The 22085-nt window shown below is 46.3% G+C and overlaps 1 protein-coding gene across 17 annotated transcripts in view; it reads right to left on the reverse strand.

Annotated features, from left to right (window-relative positions):
- Positions 1-22085, reverse strand: part of UBR4 (ubiquitin protein ligase E3 component n-recognin 4) — a 1862787-nt gene that overhangs the window by 774928 nt on the left and 1065774 nt on the right. For all 17 annotated transcript variants that reach the window (XM_069240131.1, XM_069240143.1, XM_069240141.1 and 14 more), the window contains one exon: positions 14331-14394. In XM_069240131.1, coding sequence (XP_069096232.1) covers positions 14331-14394 — 64 coding nt within the window. The remainder of the gene's footprint in view (positions 1-14330; positions 14395-22085) is intronic.

Raw genomic sequence — 22085 nt, forward strand, 5'->3', positions numbered from 1 at the left:
TATCTACAGCGACAGATGCCATCAAACACATTTTTACCCATAGTACGTACACCAGGTGTGACGTCAGTGAAGTATATATAACCTTTTCACCGTCGTCAGTTTCTACACTTAAAACGTGGAGTCACACACAGAAACTACCCATCGAACCAGTGTGCTCTGAACAAAAGACCCCATTGCATCAAATCACAGAATTCTTAATTCAAAGTGTTTATTTCCATAACAAAATCTTCTGAGACCAAAGAGGACTCAGTTCAGAGTGGGGGAGGGTCATTAAGAAATCTGCGGCTAGTTGCGGTCTCTACCGATAATGCATTACCAAAGGTAAGTACCCTGTCCATCTGATCCAGACATCTAGCCGCAGATTCCTTACTTTAGAATCAGATACCAAAGAATAGTAATCTGGAGGAGGGACTGCACACTGAGACCTTTGGAAAAGTCCCGAAGTATCATAAAAACAGTGTAGAAGACAAAAAGAACATACAATCATAATAATTAAGGATAGTAATAAAATTCTCTATGACACAAAAACCTGTGGAAGGAATAACAAGCAATTAAAATAATAAGACATTGAAAACATGGGATAATCTCATCCATGTTAGAATGTCAATTATGACTCCTAAGCTACCAGAAGAAAACTGGTCTAGTATGAAAGAAATAGACCATGTATTCATAAGAATATCTATGAGGAAACACATACTCTTTACTAAAATAACTATGTAAGGACGACCGTAAGAAAACGTTTTAAAAACTATAAGAGCATGGAGTTATCACCCATGATTGACAGCATAAAAAAAATCTGTCCCTAGAACAAAACTGGTCTAAAGCAAAATCAAAAAGACCAGGCATTCATAATATTGTAGGTCAGCCCTAACATATTTCATGACACAAGACTCGTGGAAGGAACCACATATAAGGAGTCAAACATTCAAAAACATGGAATAAGGAAAAACCACGGTAACATGACCAATTGGTGTTAGAGGTGAACTATCAGAATGAATATTAAACTAATTGCTCTCCTAGGGGGATGCAAACCCATGCACTAACACCTCATCAATATTGTGGAAAGGACCACAGCAACGATATCACAAAGATAAAGAAAATATGAGCAAAAAAACTCCACCCATGACTATAGGGCAGCATTGCCAAATGAGGCAATGAATATAAAAGTATTTGTTTTTACAGGTAGACCAAAACTGCATGTACTACCCTAGCATGTTATTTAATATTTACAGATAAATAAAAAAAGTTAATGGTACAAAAAAAACATTTTTTTTAGAAGATTATTAAATAAAAAGAACTTGTCCAATTTTTATATTCCGTCTTATGACAACACTTATTAAATTGTAATGCCTACCTTCAAAAAGTAGTCAAAACAGTTGTACCAAGATGAAGCATTAACAGCCAAATGCACAACAGATATAAATATCTTCACAGAGAAGAAATAATATCCCTCAAGGTAAAACCATTGTAGGAAGGTGCCCCTCTTGGCATGGTTACCCACCCCTCACTTTTTGTCCTGGATTGATGTTGACTTCACTGAGTTTGCTAGTATCCAGCTAACTAGCCCCAGCACCAGTGCTCTTTCCCAAAATGTTACCATTGTTTCCACAATTGGCACACCCCTGGCACAGAGACAGGTCCCTTGTAAAAAGTACCAGTGGTACTAAGGGCTCTGTGAACAGGGAGGGTCACTAAGAGCTGCAGCATGTATTGTGCCACCCTAAGGGACCCCTCACCAAACACATGCACACTCCGGCCACTGCAGACTGTGTTGGTGAGTCTGCCAATGCAGACTGTGTGCCTCTCAGGGTGCCATGCTCACAACCCACTGCCTGTAGAATAGGTATGTCCCCCTCTAGTAGGCCTTACAACCCTAAGGAAGGGTGTACTATACCACAAGTGAGGGCAGAGCTTCATGGGCAATATGCCCCTAGAGTGTCTAAGTCCATTTTTAGACATTGTAAGTGCAGTGTGGCCATATTACGTACAAGGACTGGGAGTCTCATTACGAACTCTACAACTGCATGATGGTATCAAACTTCTCAGCACAATGAACCCACACTGATGCAAGTGTTGAATTTATTGTGAAATGCACACAGAGGGCATCTTAGAGATGCCCCATATATTTCACCCAAACCTTTAGAGCAGGGCTTACCAGTCTGTGCCAGCCTGCCACAACCAGACAAGTTTCAGAACCCATGGGGTGAAAGTCTGTGTGCTCTCTGGAGTCTGAAACAAAGCCTGCTCTGGGTAGAGGTGTTTCACACCACCCCCTTGCAGGAACTGTAACACCTAAAGGTGAGCCTCAAAGGCTAAAGCCTCCTATTACAGTGTGCCAGGGCATTCCAGCTAGAGAAGAGGCCCGCCCCCCCAGACCAAGCCCCACTTTTGGCTGAAGGTCCAGCGGGAAAATTAGGTAAAACAGGGAGGATTGACCACTGCAGCTCGGACCACCCAACCCCTCCCTGCAGAATCCTCCAGCTTGTTTTGGAGGGTTGGGACCAATAGGGTTAGGAATGTGCCCCCCTTCTCATAGGGAAAGGGCGCAGGAAGTGTGTAGCCTCTGACCCCTGTAACACCGCTAAATCTAGTATTTACGGGGCCCCCTGAACCCCAATCACCAGATCCCTGCCGACCTCAAAAGAAAGGACAACTGCGATGCCGACTCTAGCAGTGAAGACTCCAGACAACTGACTTGGCCACAGCCCTGTCTGCAGCTTCAAAGGACCCTGCTCCAAGAAGGCAACACATCCTGCAGGCCCAGCAACCTCTACAAGCCCCCAGAGGACAGCCGGCCCAGCAGAGGACCAAGACCTCCTGAGGACAGCAGCCATGTTCAGAAGTAATCATCAAAAGGACTCCAGAACCGCCCATATTCACAAGCCATGTCCAATCTACACCAGACGCCCACGGCTCGAGTCCAGGTGGCCCACCAGCCCAGGGAAGGTCCCCAAGTGATTCCGACTTCGAGTCCATCCTGGGTTGACCCCTCCTGGCCAACACAACGCCTGCAGCTTTAATCCAGATGCTCACCCTGACCGTGACCGGCTCCAACTGAGATTCCCAATGCCTAAAGGTACCCTTGCATCTGCAGCCCCCTGGCCTTGGGGAATTCAACTGACGGTCGAGCAACATCCAGCAGGTGCCTCTCTTTCCTTTCCAGCTTTGGAAAGTCCCAAGTCTTGCTTGGCCCCAAGTGGCCTGCAAGTGAACCTTTCCGGAACCAACAACCCCTTGTACCCAGCCTGCAGCATCTTTGTGAACCCCCAACCCCCCCCCAGGTTTCCTCATTGAAAAGCACTGGCGCTCGACGGTGTGTTTGCACCCTGCACCCAGCCACTGCTGTGCCACTGAGGGTGTGTGTTTGGTGCTGACCTGTGCCACCTCTCCCATCGGTGCTGACCCAAGCCCCCCAGGCCTGTGTCCTGAAACAGCAGGTACTTAACTGCAATCTCTTTTCCACTAAGTCCACCAAGTTCTCACAGGAATCCATTAGAAACCTAATGCCAACTCTGACCTCTGCACCTAGTCGGCACCATGTTGCTGGTGGTGCACTTTTACACATGAGTGAAAAGAGTCTACAGAAAGACACGTCTCAGTGAAGACCCGTGATAGCCTGACATAAGCCATAAAAAAGAATAATGTTCAAATAATACAAATGTCTAATGTTCAATAATACAAATGTCTACATCAAAGTGTAGAAACTCCAACAAACTATGATAGCTAATTGCTATAAAACCTTTAAGACCAAAACAAAGAAAGTCTAAAGTCCCCAAGATTACACGCTCTGATTTCCAATGTATCAAATCTATCAAAAGTAGAAAACTGATACTACCATTGTACTAAAGTAGCATCTTTCTGGCATAGTTGCCCCCACTTTTTGCCTGCTGTCATTAGGTTTGGACTGTAGTACACTGGGATCCTGCTAACCTGGACCCCAGTGTGTTGGTACTCTCTCCTCTAAATTTAGTCATAATGTAACTTTTACATCCTACAATTGGCATACTGGTGCACCCTTGTAAGCCCCTAGTATATAGTGCTTCGGTACCCAGGGCATTGGTACAACAGGGGGCCTCTTGGGATGCAGCATGTATCATGCCACCCATGGGGGGGGAGTGCAAACTGACTACAGGCCTGCCATTGCAGCCTGTATGAAATGGTACATGCACCTTTCTCTCCAGATATAAGATTTGCCTTATATCATGGTCATTGCACTCTGACCCTGTAAGTCACACCTAGGGTAGGCCCTTTAGCCCAAGAGCAGGGTTCATGGTTCTAAGTGTGAGGGCACCCATGCATGAGAAGAGGTGCCCCCTACCAACCCCATACTCAATTTCCTGGGCTCTGTAAGTGCGGGGAAGCCATTTTAAGCTATGTAGTGGACACTGGTCAACACAAGCTGTCCAACTCTATAATTACTTCACCGAACATAGGCATTTTTGGTATTAAAACATGCTGGACTCATGCAACTACACCTATTCCAGTGCTACCATGTACTCTAGGGGTTCCCTGTGGGATCCCCCAAAGTCTGCCCATACAGCTTTGTAGGGACTGCATGCAAGTCCGTGCCGCTGCTGACCCCAGACACTTTTATGCCTCCTGTTGCTGAGCCTAAATTGGGCAGGGGAAGGCAGAATAAAGGATTTCCTGTAAGATAGGGGTGTGACCAGGTGTCTCTGGGAAGTGGTGGGTGTGCCTCTGAGTGCCACCAGACTGCTTTGCACAAACCGGTTTGCACAAGTGCAAGTTTGCCCCGGTTCCTCCTCTGGCACAAAACTAAACAAAGGAAAGGGGAGTGACTACCCCTCTGTCTAGCTCCTTCCCTAGGAAGGTGCACAGAGCTCTGCGAGGTGGTCGCTTTATTCTGCCATCTTGGAAATCAGATGTGCGGAGGCCCCTGGGAGCATATGACTGGTTAGTCCAGCTGGGTGATATCCCTGACCTCCACTGATAGGTGGGTCACTGCAGTAAGTGTCCAACCCCCTTCCTGGATTACTTAAAGGCTCCCTTGAAAGTGGGGCCCTAGATTAGTCTGCAAGACTTTAGGAACCATCTGAAAGTCTGCTCTGCAAGATGCTTTTGCAACCTGGAATCGCTGCTGCTCTTTCCTGGAACCAGATGCAAGACTGTAGCCAGTAAATGGGCTCCTACTGCAACTTTGTATTCAAGTTCTGCATAGATTATGCAACCCTACATCCTCCAGAGTCATGGGAACTCTGCCTGCCCTTAGCAAAGCAAGAAGGAATCTCCCTTGGAGTGAAGGAGTCAATACCCTGCATCCAGAGGCACCTCCGAGACGACTGGCTTGTGGATCCTGCTGTCCCACTGACTCTTCAAGGCTCTACAACAGAGATGGTGGTCCTGTGCCTTTTCAGAGGCTTGACCGATCTTCCTTGCAGCGGGAAAGTCTTGTCTCCCTCGCTGCAGCTGCTTGGATGGAACACCTGTGCACTGTGTTTGCTGTTGCCAAGGATTGCTGGTTCTTCAGTCCGAAGACCTCCAGGCTCCAAGATCCCCTGCCCTTCAGGACTCCCCAGCTCCAAGAACAACGTCCTCCCTGCAACTCCTTAGGCTTTGGCACCCCTCTTTGCTGTGCTGCTGAGGCCTCCCTGTGCCTGCTTCCTGAGGTTCCTGCTGAGGGCTCCACAGATTACTGCTGGCTCTTCGGCATGCTGAGGGCTGGCCCTGACATACCTGTCAAGGTTGGGTCACTTGGACCTTGCTGGCCCCAAAAAATCCTGCACACTCCATGCAACACTTCCCTGCATTTGCCAAGGCTTGTTGGTGATCCCACTGACACCTCTGCAATTCGATAACCGGAGTGGGACAGCTCGTGTACTTACTCCTGGGATCTTCCTGCATCGCCTAGACTCCACAGCTGCACTTCTTCATCCACCGTGCTACAGGAAAACATCTCTGAAAAGGGTGGGGATTGCCCTACTGCACTGCCTGGGCAACTCCAGGTGATCTTGACTCTGTCCCCTTTTTCCTTAGGTCCTCTTCTTCAGGAATCCAAACCTGGGGTCCATGGGTCACAACAGCAACTGGACAACTAAGTTCCCCAATGACTTAAACGGAAGCTTCCTACATGAATTCACCCATATGCACCAGGACTCCCTGGTGTAGGTACTCAGCTGTTCTGGATATCCACTGGTGGGGGCACTATTCAAAATCCCTTGTCCCAACAGGTCTCCTTGGGGTCCTTTGGGAAGGGTTGTAAAACACAAAAACTCTAACCACAACTTTACCATGTTATCCTATGGACATTGGCCAGAGATTACTTCTCTGCACAGGGGCACCTGGGGAATTCTAATTACTTACCTTTGGGGTTTTAGTACTTCTACAGTCCTAAGGGACCTTGGATGGTAGTGTGGGTTGCAGGTGACTTTTGCATTCCATTTTTTTAGTATATGGTTTGACACCCCCCCTTCCACCCATAGAGGCTCATGTTACTTTATGCCTTTACTTACCTGTTGCGAAGTAGATTTTTATATGTTCATAACCCTGGTTACGGGATATATCAAATTTAGCTCTAGAGAGAGTGTTACAATAAATATAACATTTTTCTAACAATGGGGTGGTTCTTTCCTGTGTGTACTTTACTGACTGACTGACCCGTGTGGTATTTGCAACCATTCTACACTCTCCCAGATAAGCTTTAGCTGCTCTCTAAAGCTACCTTTTAGAGGGCTGTGGTTATCTAGAACCTCCTACATCACTAAGGGTTGCTTGGACTCCGTACATGGTGCCTCACCAATATGTGTAAACCATATACTGAGCCAACCTCCTACAGCTGGTCATATATAGGCACCATCCCGGCACGTGAACGTCGGTGCACGTGCAAGGTACCCCTACATCTGCAGCCCCCTGGCCCTGGGGAATTCAACTGATGGTCGAGCAACATCCAGCAGGTGCCTCTCTTTCCTTTCCAGCTTTGGAAAGTCCCAAGTCTTGCTTGGCCCCAAGTGGCCTGCAAGTGAAATGTCATGTGCAACTTAAAAGGTAGTCCCTGAACTTCAGAGGGATGACAAGTCTCCTGGTAGCACCAGGTTTAGGTTCTCTTGCTTCTGAGTAAAGGAGGCTGTTATCCCAGTACACCCTATGGGTAACACTGACATCCTCTTGTGTTGCAGCTTGCTGCCTTAAACTTTTCAGTGTGGGACAGGTTTTCTGTTCCACACAGAGTTCCTCCCTGGTGAGCTCCTCTGCATTCAAGAGCTCAGCTGTATCAGCCTTGAGCTCCTGCAGTGTAGGTTCCACCCCCCAAGGAGTAGATTCCTCTCCCTCTGGAATAGAATCTTCACTGGAAGTTGGCGCATGGGGTAACTTTTTACGCTCTTCTTTTTTAGGAGTCTCCTGTGCCATTATTCCAGACTCCAGGGCTTCCTGTTCCCTTTTCGTTTTGGCTTGTGCTCTGGTCAGGGCAAAGATATGCCCAGCATTGCTGCAAGGGCCTCCAACTCCACTTCATGGCCCAAGCTGAAGTCTCCAAATCATTACCTAGCAGACATTAGACTCGTAGATCAGAGGCCACTACAACCTTTTTAGGGTCAGTAACCCCCCGCCCCCCAGCTAAAGTCAATATCTGCCATGGGGTGGCACCAAGTGTTACTGTGAGCATCTGTCACTTGGTATGTGTGATCAAGTAGGTGTTGCTAAGGTGACACCAGTTTTTCAGTCACCATAGTGACAATGGCACTGTGTCCCTGTAGGCGTCAGCCTTAACACCATTTGTTAAGGGATGCTGCCTGTACTTACCCACATTAAGGGGACAGGCAGCTAGGATGGCAAAGTCAATGCCCCCAACAGAGACCAATACAGAATCAGTGGTCTTCCTGACTAGCCCAGAGCCCACTACACACCCCAAGATGAGCCCAGCTACACTTTTGGACGGACTACTGCTATTATTATTACCACTACTACTGCAAGGGGCACTAGAGGTTGAAGTGGTATTAGTAGTGGTAGGGGCCTTGGTGCCTTTAAGACAGGTGCTGTCACCTGCTCTATGGCCATTTGGCTTACAAATGTAGCACCAAGGTTTCTTAGAGGAAGAGAATTTAGTCCCACCAACAGAAGAGTTTTGTGGGTCTGAAGGCTCATTTGCTTTGTCTTTGCGCCCCACCTTTGTTGTGATGCTTACCTGCTTCCTTCTTTTTGTGGTCACCTCCTGTGTAAGCTTTTCTACTCACCCTGGTGCAGACCCACTTGCCTGCCTTCTTTCCCAATTCTTGGGGAGAGGTCAGATCAGAGTCCACCAGGTATTGATGCAGCTGATCAGAAACACAGTTATTCAAAATGTACTCTCCCAGAATCAAATTGTATAAGCCCTGGTGTTCTGCTTTCCTTCTTATCTCGTATCAGAGCTTACAGAACATATCAAGAATGCACTTCTGAGTTCAAAGAAGACCTTTATTGTTGTTAATTCTTCCCCACCCACAAGTTCGTTAGAGACGAACTAATAGATTTCAAGCACAAAAGTAGTCACAGCATTAAAACAAAATATATCTCAGTTGCAATGTACACAGCAGGTTATATTTATAAGATATTGAATGCAAATCAAAACAAAAACTTCACCGTGTGAGAAACTATTTACAGCTTCATCTTTCTGGGGTCTGCAAGTTGATGACTCCGGTCAACTGCGAGAAAGAGATTATCTACCCACACGGGAGACTGGCAACTGGCACAAAGTTCCAGTCCGAAGTCAGGCAGATTCCAATCTAATTCTCTGAAGCCCCGAGCCATCCGTTACAAAAGCGTGCCCCCTCCTCTCAGACTAGGGAAAACTACGCAAGCCTTTGGAGACGGGCCAGATCTCCTAGACTCCTCGCCTTCCCAAGCCTGAGCAGAAAGGAAAACACCAAATGTACTCTCTCATATCATGTCTAGTCTGCTGTGCGAAGAAAACAGCTTGGTTCATCTTGTGGAAAAACACAGCTTGGAAAAATACAGCTTGGATTCTCAACTGCAATGTCTAACTCCACGTTAAAGGCAATAGGCAGCTAACCTAAATATCAAATGTAATGTCTAATGTCAGGTCAAAGCCAATAGGCAGCTGAGCTGAATACAAAATGCAATGTCTAATATCATGTCAAAGCCAATAGGCAGCTGAACTGAATACAAAATGCAATGTCGAATATCATGTCAAAGCCAATAGGCAGCTGAGCTGAATACAAAATGCAATGTCTAATATCATGTCAAAGCCAATAGGCAGCTAAACTGAATACAGCATGTCAAAGCCAATAGGCAGAATACAGAATGTAATGGCTAATGCAATGTCAAAGCCAATAGGCGGCTAAACTAAATACAGAAAGTAATGGCTAATGCCATGTCAAAGCCATTAGGCGGCTAGGCTGAACAAAACATACAATGTGCTACTGGTGAACATTGAGCAACTAATATGCGCAGTGGTGAAACACAAAGTCATTGGTCAAACTAAACTAATAGCATCACACCTGGTGGTCATGTACTTTGCTCCCATGCAACCAGCCTTCCAGAGCTTTAACAGAGCAGTCCACAAAATCTATCCAATTCAGGGAGGTCTCCTTTTTAGTCTCCCTGGACATCATCCTATATTGTTCAGTGGTTAGGTTAAAATCATCATCCAAGAGTGCATGTTTGAGTGCTGTATAATCATCAGCAACTTCCTCTCTGACAGTGAGGAGTTTAGCTTTGTCTTTATCAGAGAAGGAGAGGCACACAACTGCTCCCCACTGTCTTTGGGGGGGACAGTCTGTACTTTACAGGCCCTGCCCAAAGCAATGAACCATTTATGAACAGCATTTCCCACCTTGTAAGGTGGGACTATCTTGCTCAGGTTCCTAGAATCATAGCAGTCCTCCCTGACCCTGGTGTCCCTAAAGCTGAGATTGCTGCCACCATGGGGAGCTAACCCTAAATCCGTCTCTGCCTTTCCACTGCTAAGCCCTCCCTATCTAGGGTTAGCTGCTGCAGTCTCACCTTGACCTCCTTCAATCTCGGTTTCCTAAGTTCCCTATTTAAGGAATCTTCCCCTGAGTTGGAGCATTGGGACCCCTCAGACACTCAGGAGACATGGGTATTGCCAGAGGACCTATCCCTCCTCCTTCTAGGAACTCTCTGAAGCAACACTCTAGAAGTAAAGGTGGGCCTACTGGTATGACCCCCCCCCCCCCCAATTACCCTCCCTTTTCACTACATGCAGTGCACCTGACAGGGTTGTGGTGTTCCCCAGATTCTTCCTGCACCCCACCCCCTCCTCAGTGCAGCCTAAATCTACCCTAAAATGGGATGACCGTTTCTTCTTCTTCCTCCTCATGGCTAAAATGCATTGTCCTGGTCAGCCTGGTGCAGTAACCCCAAAAGTAGACTTTTATTAGGATTTTTCCCCTGTTTTTAATTTCCTAGAAGCACACATCTTACTCAGCTCTTGAAAAGTAAGCCTCTCATAGTGAGAGACTGGGGTCTGAGAGGTGTGTTCTACTGAAGCCATCTTGCTAGAATGGTGCGAGTGCACCTGACTCCTCTAACAACTATGCCCCCTAGAAACGTTTGAAGCAAGGTCTATGCTAGACCCCTAACTTACCTAAACAAGGAGACTAGAAATCCTGATAACTAGACGCAGTGTGTACCTAACAACTAATAGTAGAATTTCCTGTGGAAAGTGACAAGTGACCACGTGCTAAGGCAATTGCAAGCACCTAATACCACCGCTGCACCACCAATGTAGGAAGCTGGCCTGGTGTGTGGTAAGCACCCTATGGTGTTATCGCCTTACACCAGGTCCCTGTATCCCGCATTAGTGAAGTGTAGGCAGTGTCTAGGAAGCCAGGGCTCTCTAGAGGTAGCTTTGAATGAGAAGCCAAGACTTATCTAGGAGACATGGAAAGCTTATGCAATACCTCTATATCACAGCACTATCACGCATAAAAGAACCACACAGTGTTACAAAAAAAAAAAAAAAAAAAAGGCCCTTTATTATAGTAACACAAATACTAGAATACTAATAGGCAGAGCCCCAACTGGAGGCAAGTAAACACACTATTATTTACACATTAGCAATCAGAAAATTTGCTTAGAAAGCAATAGACATTTGCAATAGACATTTGCAAAAGCAATAGAAAATAGTGTAGGCCCTCAGGGAGGACCAAACCATATACTAAGGTGGAATGTGAGATACAGTCCCCCACCCAAGGATGTGGAATTGGTAGAGCGGAGCTGGAGAAACTTTGAACCCTAAGAGATGAGTACCAGAGTGCCCTCCCGCAACACGGAGATGTAAGTACCTGGTTTTCCCCAAATCCAACAGCAGGACTTTGGAAAAGGATTATGCAAGACCCAAACAGGACTGGTAGAACCCAAAGGTGGATTCTAGCAGAAGATGACCGCCAAAGGAAGGGGACCAAGTCCAGTTTGTGATGGAGTGTCCGTCGGGTTGCAGTTGGTCAGTGGTGCTGGAGAACCACCAACAAGCCATGCCAAATGCAAAAGAAGAAGACCACGAGTGGCAAGGCTGAATATGGCCAGAGGACGTGACCTAAGGAGGGGAGTCGAGGGTGAACTCTACCCCCCCCCCCCAGCAAACCACTGGCAGCAGGCACAGGAGTCGCAGTGAGGCCTACTCATCACAACTGAAAAGGAGACTCACGTTGCTACAGCAGCAGAGAGGAGATTGGGCTTGGCAGGAAGAAGTGCAGGGGGACAGGCTATACAAAGCCTGAAGATCCCTTAGAGGACGAGCAAACAAGCCTTGGTAGCTGCAAGAGTCGCGGTGCACAGGGGTACTGACAAGGGCTTACCATCTCCCAGTTGGACAGCTGGCAGAGGGGACCAAGGGGACTACTCCAGACCACCACAAGTGATGCAGGATCCACACAGTTACGGAGGAGAGCAGATCCACGCAGCTGGTCATTACTGCAGTTGGTGCCTGCAGAGTAAGGGAGTGAGTACTTCACTCAAAGGGAGATTCCTTCTTACTTCTTGTGCAGGCTGAAGACTCGTTCTCTCAGAGGATGCACAACCAGGAAAATGTTGCAATTGCTGGAAGGAGCCAGAGAAACAATTTTGCAGAGCGGAGTTGTCGCTGAAGTTGCAGACTGTCGGTTCCTGAAGGGAACAGCTGCAGTCCCAGTTGCAAGACGAAGTAAACGATGCAGAGAAGTCCTGCTGGAATCTTACACATCAAATCTGAGGATCCACCCAAGAGGGAGATCCTAAATAGCCCAGGAAGGGGGATTGGTCATCTAGCAGGGTGACCACCTATCAGGACATCACATTTCTGACTTGGTCCCTCAGATGATCCCAGCATCATATGCACATCTTGGATTCAAGATGGCAGAACCAAGTAGCCACCTGGAGGAGCTCTGGGTACCACCCCTGGGATGGGAGTGGTCAATCGCCTTTTCTTAATCCAGTTTCGCACTAGAGCAGGGGCCGGGGGTCCCTGGACTGGTGCAAACTGGTTTATGCTAGGAGGGCACAAGATGTGCCCTTCAAAGCATATCGATGGCTACAGAAGGCCACACCTCCCAAGAGATGTAACACTTATATCCAAGGGGAGAGGGTGTTTCCTACCTCTTCCACAGGAAATCCTTTGTTCTTCCTTCCCCTGCCTGAGCTGGTCAAGAGCAGGAGGGCAGAAACCTGTCTATTGGGTGGCAGCAGCAGGGGCTGACCAGACAAACCCAGAAGACTGGCAGGAGCAATATTGGGGGGTCCTCCAAGGAACCCCCAGTGTGCCTGTAATCATACAACCAATAGTGGCAACAGTATTGGGGCATGGTTCCGACATGTTTGATACCAAACATGCCCAGTTTCGGAGTTACCATTATGTAGCTGGACTCAGGACCTGTGTCCAGTACACCGGTAAAATGGCTTTCACGCACCTAGTAAGTCCAGAGCAATAGAACTGGAGTTCATAGGGGAAACTATGCTCTTGCAGGGGTGTCCTAACACACAGGTACTTGCACCCTGCCCTCTGGGCTAGGAGGGTCTACCATAGGGGTGACTTACAGTGACATGTAGTAAAAAGGTGCATGCACCTTTTCACGCAGGCTGCAATGTCAGGCCTGCAGACACATTTTGCATAGGCTCTCATGGGTGGCACAATACATGCTGCAGTTCAGGGGGACGCCTGGTGCCTCAATGCCCTAAGTACCATATACTAAGGACTTATATGGGGGCACCTGTATGACAATTGTGGGGTGTGCAAAGTCCTAGTAAACCAAATTTAGAGGGTGAGAGCACAATCACAGGGGTCCTGCTTAGCAGGCTCCCAGTGAAAACAGTCAAAGCATACTGACATCAGGCAAAAAGTGGGTGTAACTATGCCAAAAAGAGGGTACTTTCCTACATGGCTCGGTCACCAACATCATGTGGTGGCAGGATTCCCTGGGCTTGAAGCCGGTCTTAACAGAAGACATCAACACACCAGAGGTCAAAAAACTTCGACAAAAAGTTGAAAGGCCAATCAAAAAGTGTCTGTAAGGGTAGCTCTCTCCAGATCTATGTGTAGGCCGGTGCGGACAGAAAAGAACGGACGTCAGTGAACTGGAGTGGTGCCTATATACAATCCACGTCGTCATATCTGGCGACTATGATGGAGACGATGGACGCGGAGTAGACCAACAACACATAACGGCGTGCAAGAGTACTGCGCAAAGAAAAATCACCGGATCCAGACAGACGCCTGGGGGAAATTCTAAAGTAAGGAATCTGCAACTAGAAGTCTCTATAAGATTGAGAATCTATTTTAAAAGAATAAAATGTGAAATTAAATCTTACATAACACACTAGTGCTGCATTATGCGGAAACAATGAACTAATGCCAAATGCACAAATGCACAAATGTGTCTGTAGAGACATGTTATTGCCTCTTAGATAGGGATACCACATGCCTCCACTGGGAATGTATGGAACTATCTAGTGCTTACTCTTAACACGAGCATCACCTTCCAGGTATAAGATTACATCTTATTTCACAGCATGACCATCAATAAGCTTACACTACTAAAAAATAAGGTTAGGATAGATAGAATAAGAGGGGAAAACAGGACTACATTCACAATAGTGAACAGAAAGCATAAAATGTCTAAAACATAAGCACCACAAGTGACTGGTTTTCTCTATACCTTCCTGAGGTAAGAAGGCTACCACAGAACAGGGTTATTTTGGGAAAAAATGCGAATATTCCCTTCAACAACAAAATTAGAATATTTGACGGTGGTGTATCTCTGCAGCTTCACCTTTGGCACAATTCTATTTATTAGAAAGTACTGTAAATAACATAAAAGAAAAGTACTAATGTAAGCCTACTAGAGGACACAAGCAACTGGGACATAAAGGAGGCAACCTGCCTTTTCTAAGTGTGGTCCAAGAGCAAAGCAGCTTTCCAGAGCTTCCAAGGAACTTCCAACCAGTCTGTAAAAAGAAAAATGGCATGTGGTTAGCAAATTCTTATTGACAACACTGCCCAAATGAACAGCAACAGAACGAAAGAGCACACTGCAAACAAGCTGAAGAGTTAAGTACAATAGAATACACAAACAATTGAGTATTAGACTATAAAAACCATAGAAAAAGGGCACTGTTAGCACCGTATTGTTCCAACACAGATCATCAACCCTAAATCCTGGTTAGCTGGACCCCTACTATTTGCTCTCCATGCCTTACAATTCAGACAATGTACTTGAATAGTAACAGAAGTGCCTGTACTCCAGTAGTGAAATATCAACGTTTGGATAATGCAGCTCAGTTCTTTACTGCAAGACCATCTGGTAGACAACTGATAGGTCTTCATATACATCATTACATGTACACCACTCACAACTTGCAACATCATATGCTACTCTTTCACGGGGCTTGCATGTATGCAATTACCAATGGTCATGAATCTTAAACTGCAGAACAGTTACTCTTGTGCTGTCATTCAACAGCTCTCTTCAACTAGACCAAATTCTGGAATAAACAAAGCTGCCAATGCCGCAATTAGATTCACACAAAGTGCTATGAAGGTCCTCCAGTTCACACCAGATACACTGTGTGCTCCAAAGGATGGATTCCACACCGCTCTACCAAAGCAACACTGTCAACAGCAGTATCTTCTCCATTCAGAACTAGTCCCATCACTGAGCTCTGCAAATGTACTACAAGTGGGTCATACAGCTTTTTAGGTTTAAATTCAGTCTTATGTGACCAGTGACCGTGAGGCTCGATTTGATGGGTTTGACAAGGATTAGAACACATCACCTCTTTTCAACATTCTGCTTACAAAGTTATCAATTATAGTGATGACTTCGCATTAATAGAAATCAGCTCACCTGCATGTAGATGAGGAAGTCACTACAAACAGTTTTTCAGGTATTTCCATTTAACGACAATCAATGGCCTCTTCTCTAGACCTACGTAGGTTCACCACTACTGTTCTAAGACTAGGGAATACCACAGATTCCTTACTAGGTGCGTTTCAGTTGTTCAAGCAGTGTACATGTGTATATCCTAAGAGGGCAAAAAGCTATACAGCTTTTCGGGGTGATGACTAAACCCTCTACAGTCCCAGGAAACCATAAGAGGAGAGAAGTCAGAAAGGAGGGCTATACTAAAAGAAAGGGGACGGCATAGGTACTGATAGACACAGCAGGTGGTATAAGTAGAAGCAGCATGGAGAGGCAAGAAGGGCAGAAGAACATCAGAACGGGGCACAGGGGGAAATTAGTGGAATAAAAGGATGGATATAATGCAAAGTGTGAAAATGAAGGAAGCAGTTGATTTGCAACTAGGTGATTAAAGCGAGAGGACAGATATGAAAAAAGAAACTGAACTTAGAAAATAATTTAGCACCATATATAACCATAATCAAATGTAGCAGGTCAGAAATGGGTGGATGTGTGTTGGAGTGGAGTAGCTGGTAAGAATATAATTTAGGGAACATATGATGGTAGGGTGAGTATAAGTTGAGTGGGAAAAAATAAGAGTATATGAAGTTGAGAGTCTTTTTAATTAGGATGTGAAAAAATATACAGGAAAGAGTAAAGGAAACTAAGATTCATAAAATACAAATGAACAAATTAAAACAGAGCTATCACAGTGATGTGATTATGAAAACAGTGCATTCTAACAAGCCTAAGCTATCCAATGTAACAGGCATAAGCAGAGTGCGGCAAGGCCCATGATCAGAGAAAGTAGCTGTAGGTGTAGGTGTGAAACCTTATTGAACCCACCTACCTCCATGGCAAAAACATCCACTTCAAAAAACTCTACACTGGCTCAAATTCTGGTCAAGCATACTGTGCATGAACTTCCCAAATGTCTCATTATTAGTCCTGGGTGTTCTTCACTTTTGCTTCACTGTGGCAATAGAACTCACCCATCAATTCAAATCCACATTCATTGCCCCCACCCAATTACTCCCCCTGGCTAACTGTGAGAAAGTAGCCTCTGTGTAGCAAGTTATCCCCACTTTTGGCCTGTTTGTGAGTGTGTCATTGTGTTTTTACTGTATCACTGGGATCCTGCTAGCCAGGTCCCCAGTGCTCATAGTGAAAACCCTATATGTCAGTGTGTTTTGCTTGTGTCACTGGGATCCCGCTAGCCAGGACCCCAGTGCTCATGTGGTATGGCCTAAGGTGTGCGTTGTCACTGGTGCTTAACTGTATCACTGAGGCTCTGCTAACCAGAACGCCAGTGTTTATGCTCTCTGCTTTAAAATTTGTCAGTATAGGCTAGTGACTTCATTTACCAATTCCAATTGTTACCCCCCCCCCGCCCCAATAAGTTCCTACTATATGGTACCTGGTGTTCCAGGAGATCCTTATGGGCTGCAGCATTTCTTTTGCCACTCGTAAAGAGCTCAGACAAACCCTTTCACAGATCTGTCACTGCAGCCGGCGCGAAATAGTGCACACACTATTTCACAGCCATTTTCACTGCACTTAAGTAACTTATACGTCGCCTATATGTCTAACCTTCATTTAGTGAAGGCTAGGTGCAAAGTTAATAAGTGTGAGGGCACCCTTGCACTAGCAAAGGTGCCTCCACGCTGTCCAGGGCCACATTCCCGGACTTAGTGAGTGCGGGGACACCATTACACGCGTGCACTACATATAGGTCAATACCTATATGTAGCTTCACAATGGTAACTCCGAATATGGCCATGTAAGGTGTCTAAGATCATGAAATTGTCCCTCCATTCCAAATCTGGTACCTGGGAGCCAATTCCATGCATCCTGGGGGCTCCACCATGGACCCCCAGTACAGCCAAACCAGCACTCTGAGGCTTGCACTGCAGCTACAGCTGCTGCCACCTCACAGACCAGGTTCTGCCCTCCTAGGGTCTGAGCAGCGCAGTCCCAGGAAGGCAGAACAAAGCATTTCCCAGAGCCTATGGAAATGCTTTGAAGGGCTCAGATAGTGCCCTCCTTGCATAAGCCAGTCTACACCAGTTCAGGGACCCCCGCTCCCTGCTCTGGCACGAAACTGGACAAAGGAAAGGGGAGTGACCACTTCCCTGTCCATCACCACCCCAGAGGCCCAGAGCTCCTCCAGTGTGTCCCAGACTTTAGCCATCTTATTTTCCAAGATGTAGGGACACTCTGGAAGCCTCTGAGTGGCCAGTGCCAGCAGGTAATGTCAGAGAGCTCTCCTGAGAGGTGCATACCTGGTTAGGTAGCCAATTCCCCTCTCAGGGCTATTTAGGGTCTCTCCTGTGGGTTTCTCTTCAGATTCTGCTTGCAAGTCTCCATCAGGAATCCTCTGCAACCACTGCTTCATCCTCTGACCTCGGATCAATCGCAAACTGCTCCAGGAACTGCTGTAAGTGCAACAAAGAATTAAGAAGGGTTACTTCGACTTTGCAACTTCAGCTCCAGCCAGCAACTGCAACAGTTTCCACTGTGTGCATGCTCTGGAGACTCTCTGTCTTCACCCTGCACCAGAAGAACCAAAGAAATGTCCTGCGGAGTAACGGAGTCACTTCTCTGCTGCAGCAGGCACCTTCTAAGACGATGACCGGTTCTCTTGGACTCCTCTCGTGGCGACGAGCGTGCTCTTTAGAACACAGGTGGTGGACCCCTCCGACAGACTGTCCTAAGGTCCTGCTGTCCAAATTTGGAGGAGGTAAGAGCTTGCCTTCCCCGTTTGCGACAGTACCCCTGTGCACCACGTCATCTTCACCTCCTGGGGCCTCTGTGCACTATTTGAAAGAATCCTTTGTGCACAGCCTGGCCCAGGTCCCCAGCACTCTATTCTGCGACGCTCAGCTTGCTGAGTTGGTCTCCGGCAGCACGGGACCTTCTTTTGTAGTGCTGCAGCAACTGCACGTTGCACCTTCTTAGTCCCCGTGTCCTGGGACCTCTGTGGGTGCTGCCTGGTCATCTGTGGGTTCCCTCCAGTTTTGGGAGCCCCCCTCTGCCTCCTCAGTCTGAGTTGAGGCCCCCAGGTCCCTCCTGGGTCCAGGCAGCACCATTTTGACGCAATCAGCGGGTATTGCTTGAACTAAGGCTTGGTGGACGATTCCAGCGCTGGAACTTGTCTGCATCCAACATCTCCATGTGGGACATCCTTTACATTACACAGGAACCCGCAGCCATCTTCTTCGGTGCTCTTCTGCAGACTTCTTCCAACTGGAGAATCCTCTTTTGCACCATCTTCTAGGTTGGCAGGGGCTCCTGTCCTTCCTGGAATCTTCTGAGACGTCTGGACTTGATCTCATCTCTTCACAGGTCTTCAGGTACAGGAATCCACCAATTGTTGCTTGCAGTCTTGCTTGGTTCTTGCAATAACTCTCATCACGACTTGTAGTGTGCCCTAAGGAAACTTGCAGTATTTTACTCCTACTTTCCTGGGCTCTAGGGTGGGGTATTTTACTCACCTTTGTAGTTTTCTTACTCTCCCAGTAATTCTCTACACACTACACTTGTCTGGGGGGAGATTTGTGATTTGCATTCCACTTTCTCAGTATATGGTTTGTGTTGCCCATTGGCCTATTTTCTCCTATTGCATTCTATAGTATTTTCTATTGTTTGCACTATCCTATGACTATTTACTGACCTTATTTTGGTGGCTAGTGTATATATTGTGTGTAATACTTACCTCGAGAAGGAGTATTGCCTCTAAGGTATTTTTGGCCTTGTGCCACTAAATAAATGCACCTTTAATTCTGGTAACACAGAGTATTGTATTTTATTGTGTACTGTGCAACTATAGTGGTATTGCAGGAGCTTTGCATGTCTCCTAGTTCAGCCTAAGCTGCTTTGCTACAGCTACCTCTATCAGTCTAAGCTGCTAGAACACTACTACATTTCACTAATACAGGATACCTGGACCTGGTGTAAGGTGTAAGTACCTAAGGTACCCACTACAAACCAGGCCAGCCTTCTACACTAACCATCTTGGAACAACAGTTACCTTGTCCATTCCAGTATGTCAATGCACATGTATTACCCAGTCCAGATCATATGGCATCAATTGTCTTCACCAAGATAAATGACCTATTTCACCATGCAATGACTGAAGCAGCTCCAATCTTTGTAAAAATGAATTATTTGCCCTAAACTATCTTAAGAAAGAGATGTGCAAATTACTGTCATATCAGAAGGAAATCGGACTCAGTCCTGCAGCTCTTAGGAATTAGGTTAAATGAAACTAATGCTGCTTGCTTATGTTATGGATACATCCTAGCTGTGTGGCTGATATACTGAATGTGGCAGTGGAAAAGACCAAAACAACTGGAGGGGGATGGATTTCAACTATTCCAACAAGAATAAAGGCAACAGTCTCTGCAAGATGTTTTTTTTCTCTACACTATTTATCACTTCATTAAAAACAACTTTTACAAGCATCACATGGTGACCTACGTACAAACAGTGTACAATGTCATTATAATCGATGATCCAAATCTCCTGCAGGGCAAAGCCAGGCTGTGGTCCGTACTGGCACAAGCACCAAAATTACAAGCAAATGATGTCTTAAAGCTCCATCAGACCACTTTCTAAAGGGCGCAAGAGACTACTTAAGCCTTTTCTTGAAGACAGACAATGTAAACAAACAGTATAAGAGGTAATTAAAGCAGAGAGAAAAGCTTCAAAGATCCATCACATTACCAAATCCAGCATTGGTGTGTCTTTGTCCATAGGCACTGAACACAAAATTATAGAGATCCATTCCTTTTGTTCTAAAACTCACACTGAAGACTAACACCCTCATGCAATCTGCAAAACAGATTCCCAGAAAGCATTCAGGCAAATAAACACATGTTTTTCTACCAGGGTTTTAGGAATCTGATTCTAGGGTTCAGGGGTGCCACCTAAATACTGAATTTAGGGGTTTTATAGGGAGTGCCAAGGTGGTAGCCAATGGGCCACTCCCCTTAAGGGTGACTACACCCTTCCCAATGGCCACTTTCATTGGCAAGTGGCATAGCCCTAACCCTATTGGCCTAATTTCTTGCATTCAAGATGGAGGAATTTAAAAAGTAGTGTCCACTTCAGCTCATGCACTCAAGGGGTGGGACACACATGAAGTAGGCACTACACCTAATTTAACTAGGTTTCCCACCACTCCTGCTGCCAAAAGTGGGGTCAAGAAATGGGTGTCTGCCTCCTCCAACATTTGGAGAGGCCTAGGTCGCATTTCAAAGCCAGCAAGGCCTTTAAAGCTCCCCGCCATGGAATGTCCATCCTGTCTATCTGGGAGAGGAGGTCACACCTTTGCCCAGAGCAGGTCTTTGTTCTAAGCCCTCAAGAACATTGGATCTCAAATCAGGGATCCAGAACTCTGTCTTAAGGCGGCTGAACTGGTTTTGACCAGTCAGTTTTTCAGGGGGCATCTCTAAGGTGCCCTCTAAGTGCATGTATTAATAAATACATCACTAGATTCAGTGAGGTTATATTAGTATGAGATACTTGATACTACACATCCCTATTGTCAGTAAAGTAATCTGGTAGCTGGAGGACTCTTAATGACCAGTGTCATTTATTGGTGCTGGATGGGACGTCGCAGTCCCCTATATCGGCGTCAGCCTGGCAGGGGTTCGTCAATTACATATTTAATGACTTTCCACAACTGGAGCGCAGAGCCATGAAATTAACTGACAATTGTGTGTCAAAACTTGCAGCCTGAAAGGAATCACCCTTACACCCTAGCAAATGGGGCTGAAGAGTGGATGAGGCATGGGTAGGTGAGGAATCTGCAGCTAGAAAGAGTCTCTTCCAGATAGTGTGCTACTCACGGTAATGTGTTTATCTGATATAGACTTGAAGCTGCAGATTCCTCACCTTTGAATAGATACCCAACCCATACCATCCTGGTGGTGGGCAGCAGACAAATTTACCTGCATTAGGAAGTTCTGCAGGACCAAATGGGCAAAATGACCATCTCCGCAGACCTGACTGTATAGACAGTAATGTTTTGCAAACTTGTGCAGTGATGCCCACGTTGCTGCCTGACAAATTTCCAGGACTGGACACTGTCAATGCTGTGGCCACAGCTTTACCGCTGGTGGAATAGGCCCTCAAGAGGCTGTTTTTTGGCAATTGGTGGCAGATTTGTATACAGAGAACAACTCTGCACAAAAGGGGTTGTTTCTGTACTGCACAACCTTTCTTTGCTCCCACATAGCCCACACAACGGTGGTTGCCCACTTGGAACTCTTTTGTGCAGTCAAGGTAAAACAATAATGTTTTTTTTGGGTCCAGTCGGAGGAGTCTCTCCTCTTCCTTAGAAGGATGCAGGGGAGCAAAGAAGGTGGGAGGGTGACAGTCTACCCCAAATGAAATGGGGTCAACACCTTTGGAAGGAAAAAGGCAAGGGTGCAAAGCACCACTTTATCAGCTAACACTGAGATATGGAGGTTAAGGTGACAAAGCCTGCAGCTCACTCACCCTCCAGGCAGATTTTATTGCCACAAGAATGACCCTTGATAGTGAGCAGCCTGAGGGAACAATTATGAAGTGGCTCAAAAGGAACGCACATCAGGAATATAAGAACCAGGTTCAAGTTCCACTGAGGCATAATGAAGGCGGAAATATATGTATAAGCCCTTTAAGAAACCTTTTTACAGTAGGGGATTTAAATGAAGAGGGTTAGTCAGGCAGCCGCAAAAAAGCAGAAAAAGC

The sequence above is a fragment of the Pleurodeles waltl genome, chromosome 6 (genome assembly GCF_031143425.1).
Source record: "Pleurodeles waltl isolate 20211129_DDA chromosome 6, aPleWal1.hap1.20221129, whole genome shotgun sequence".
Classification (NCBI taxonomy): Eukaryota; Metazoa; Chordata; class Amphibia; order Caudata; family Salamandridae; genus Pleurodeles; species Pleurodeles waltl.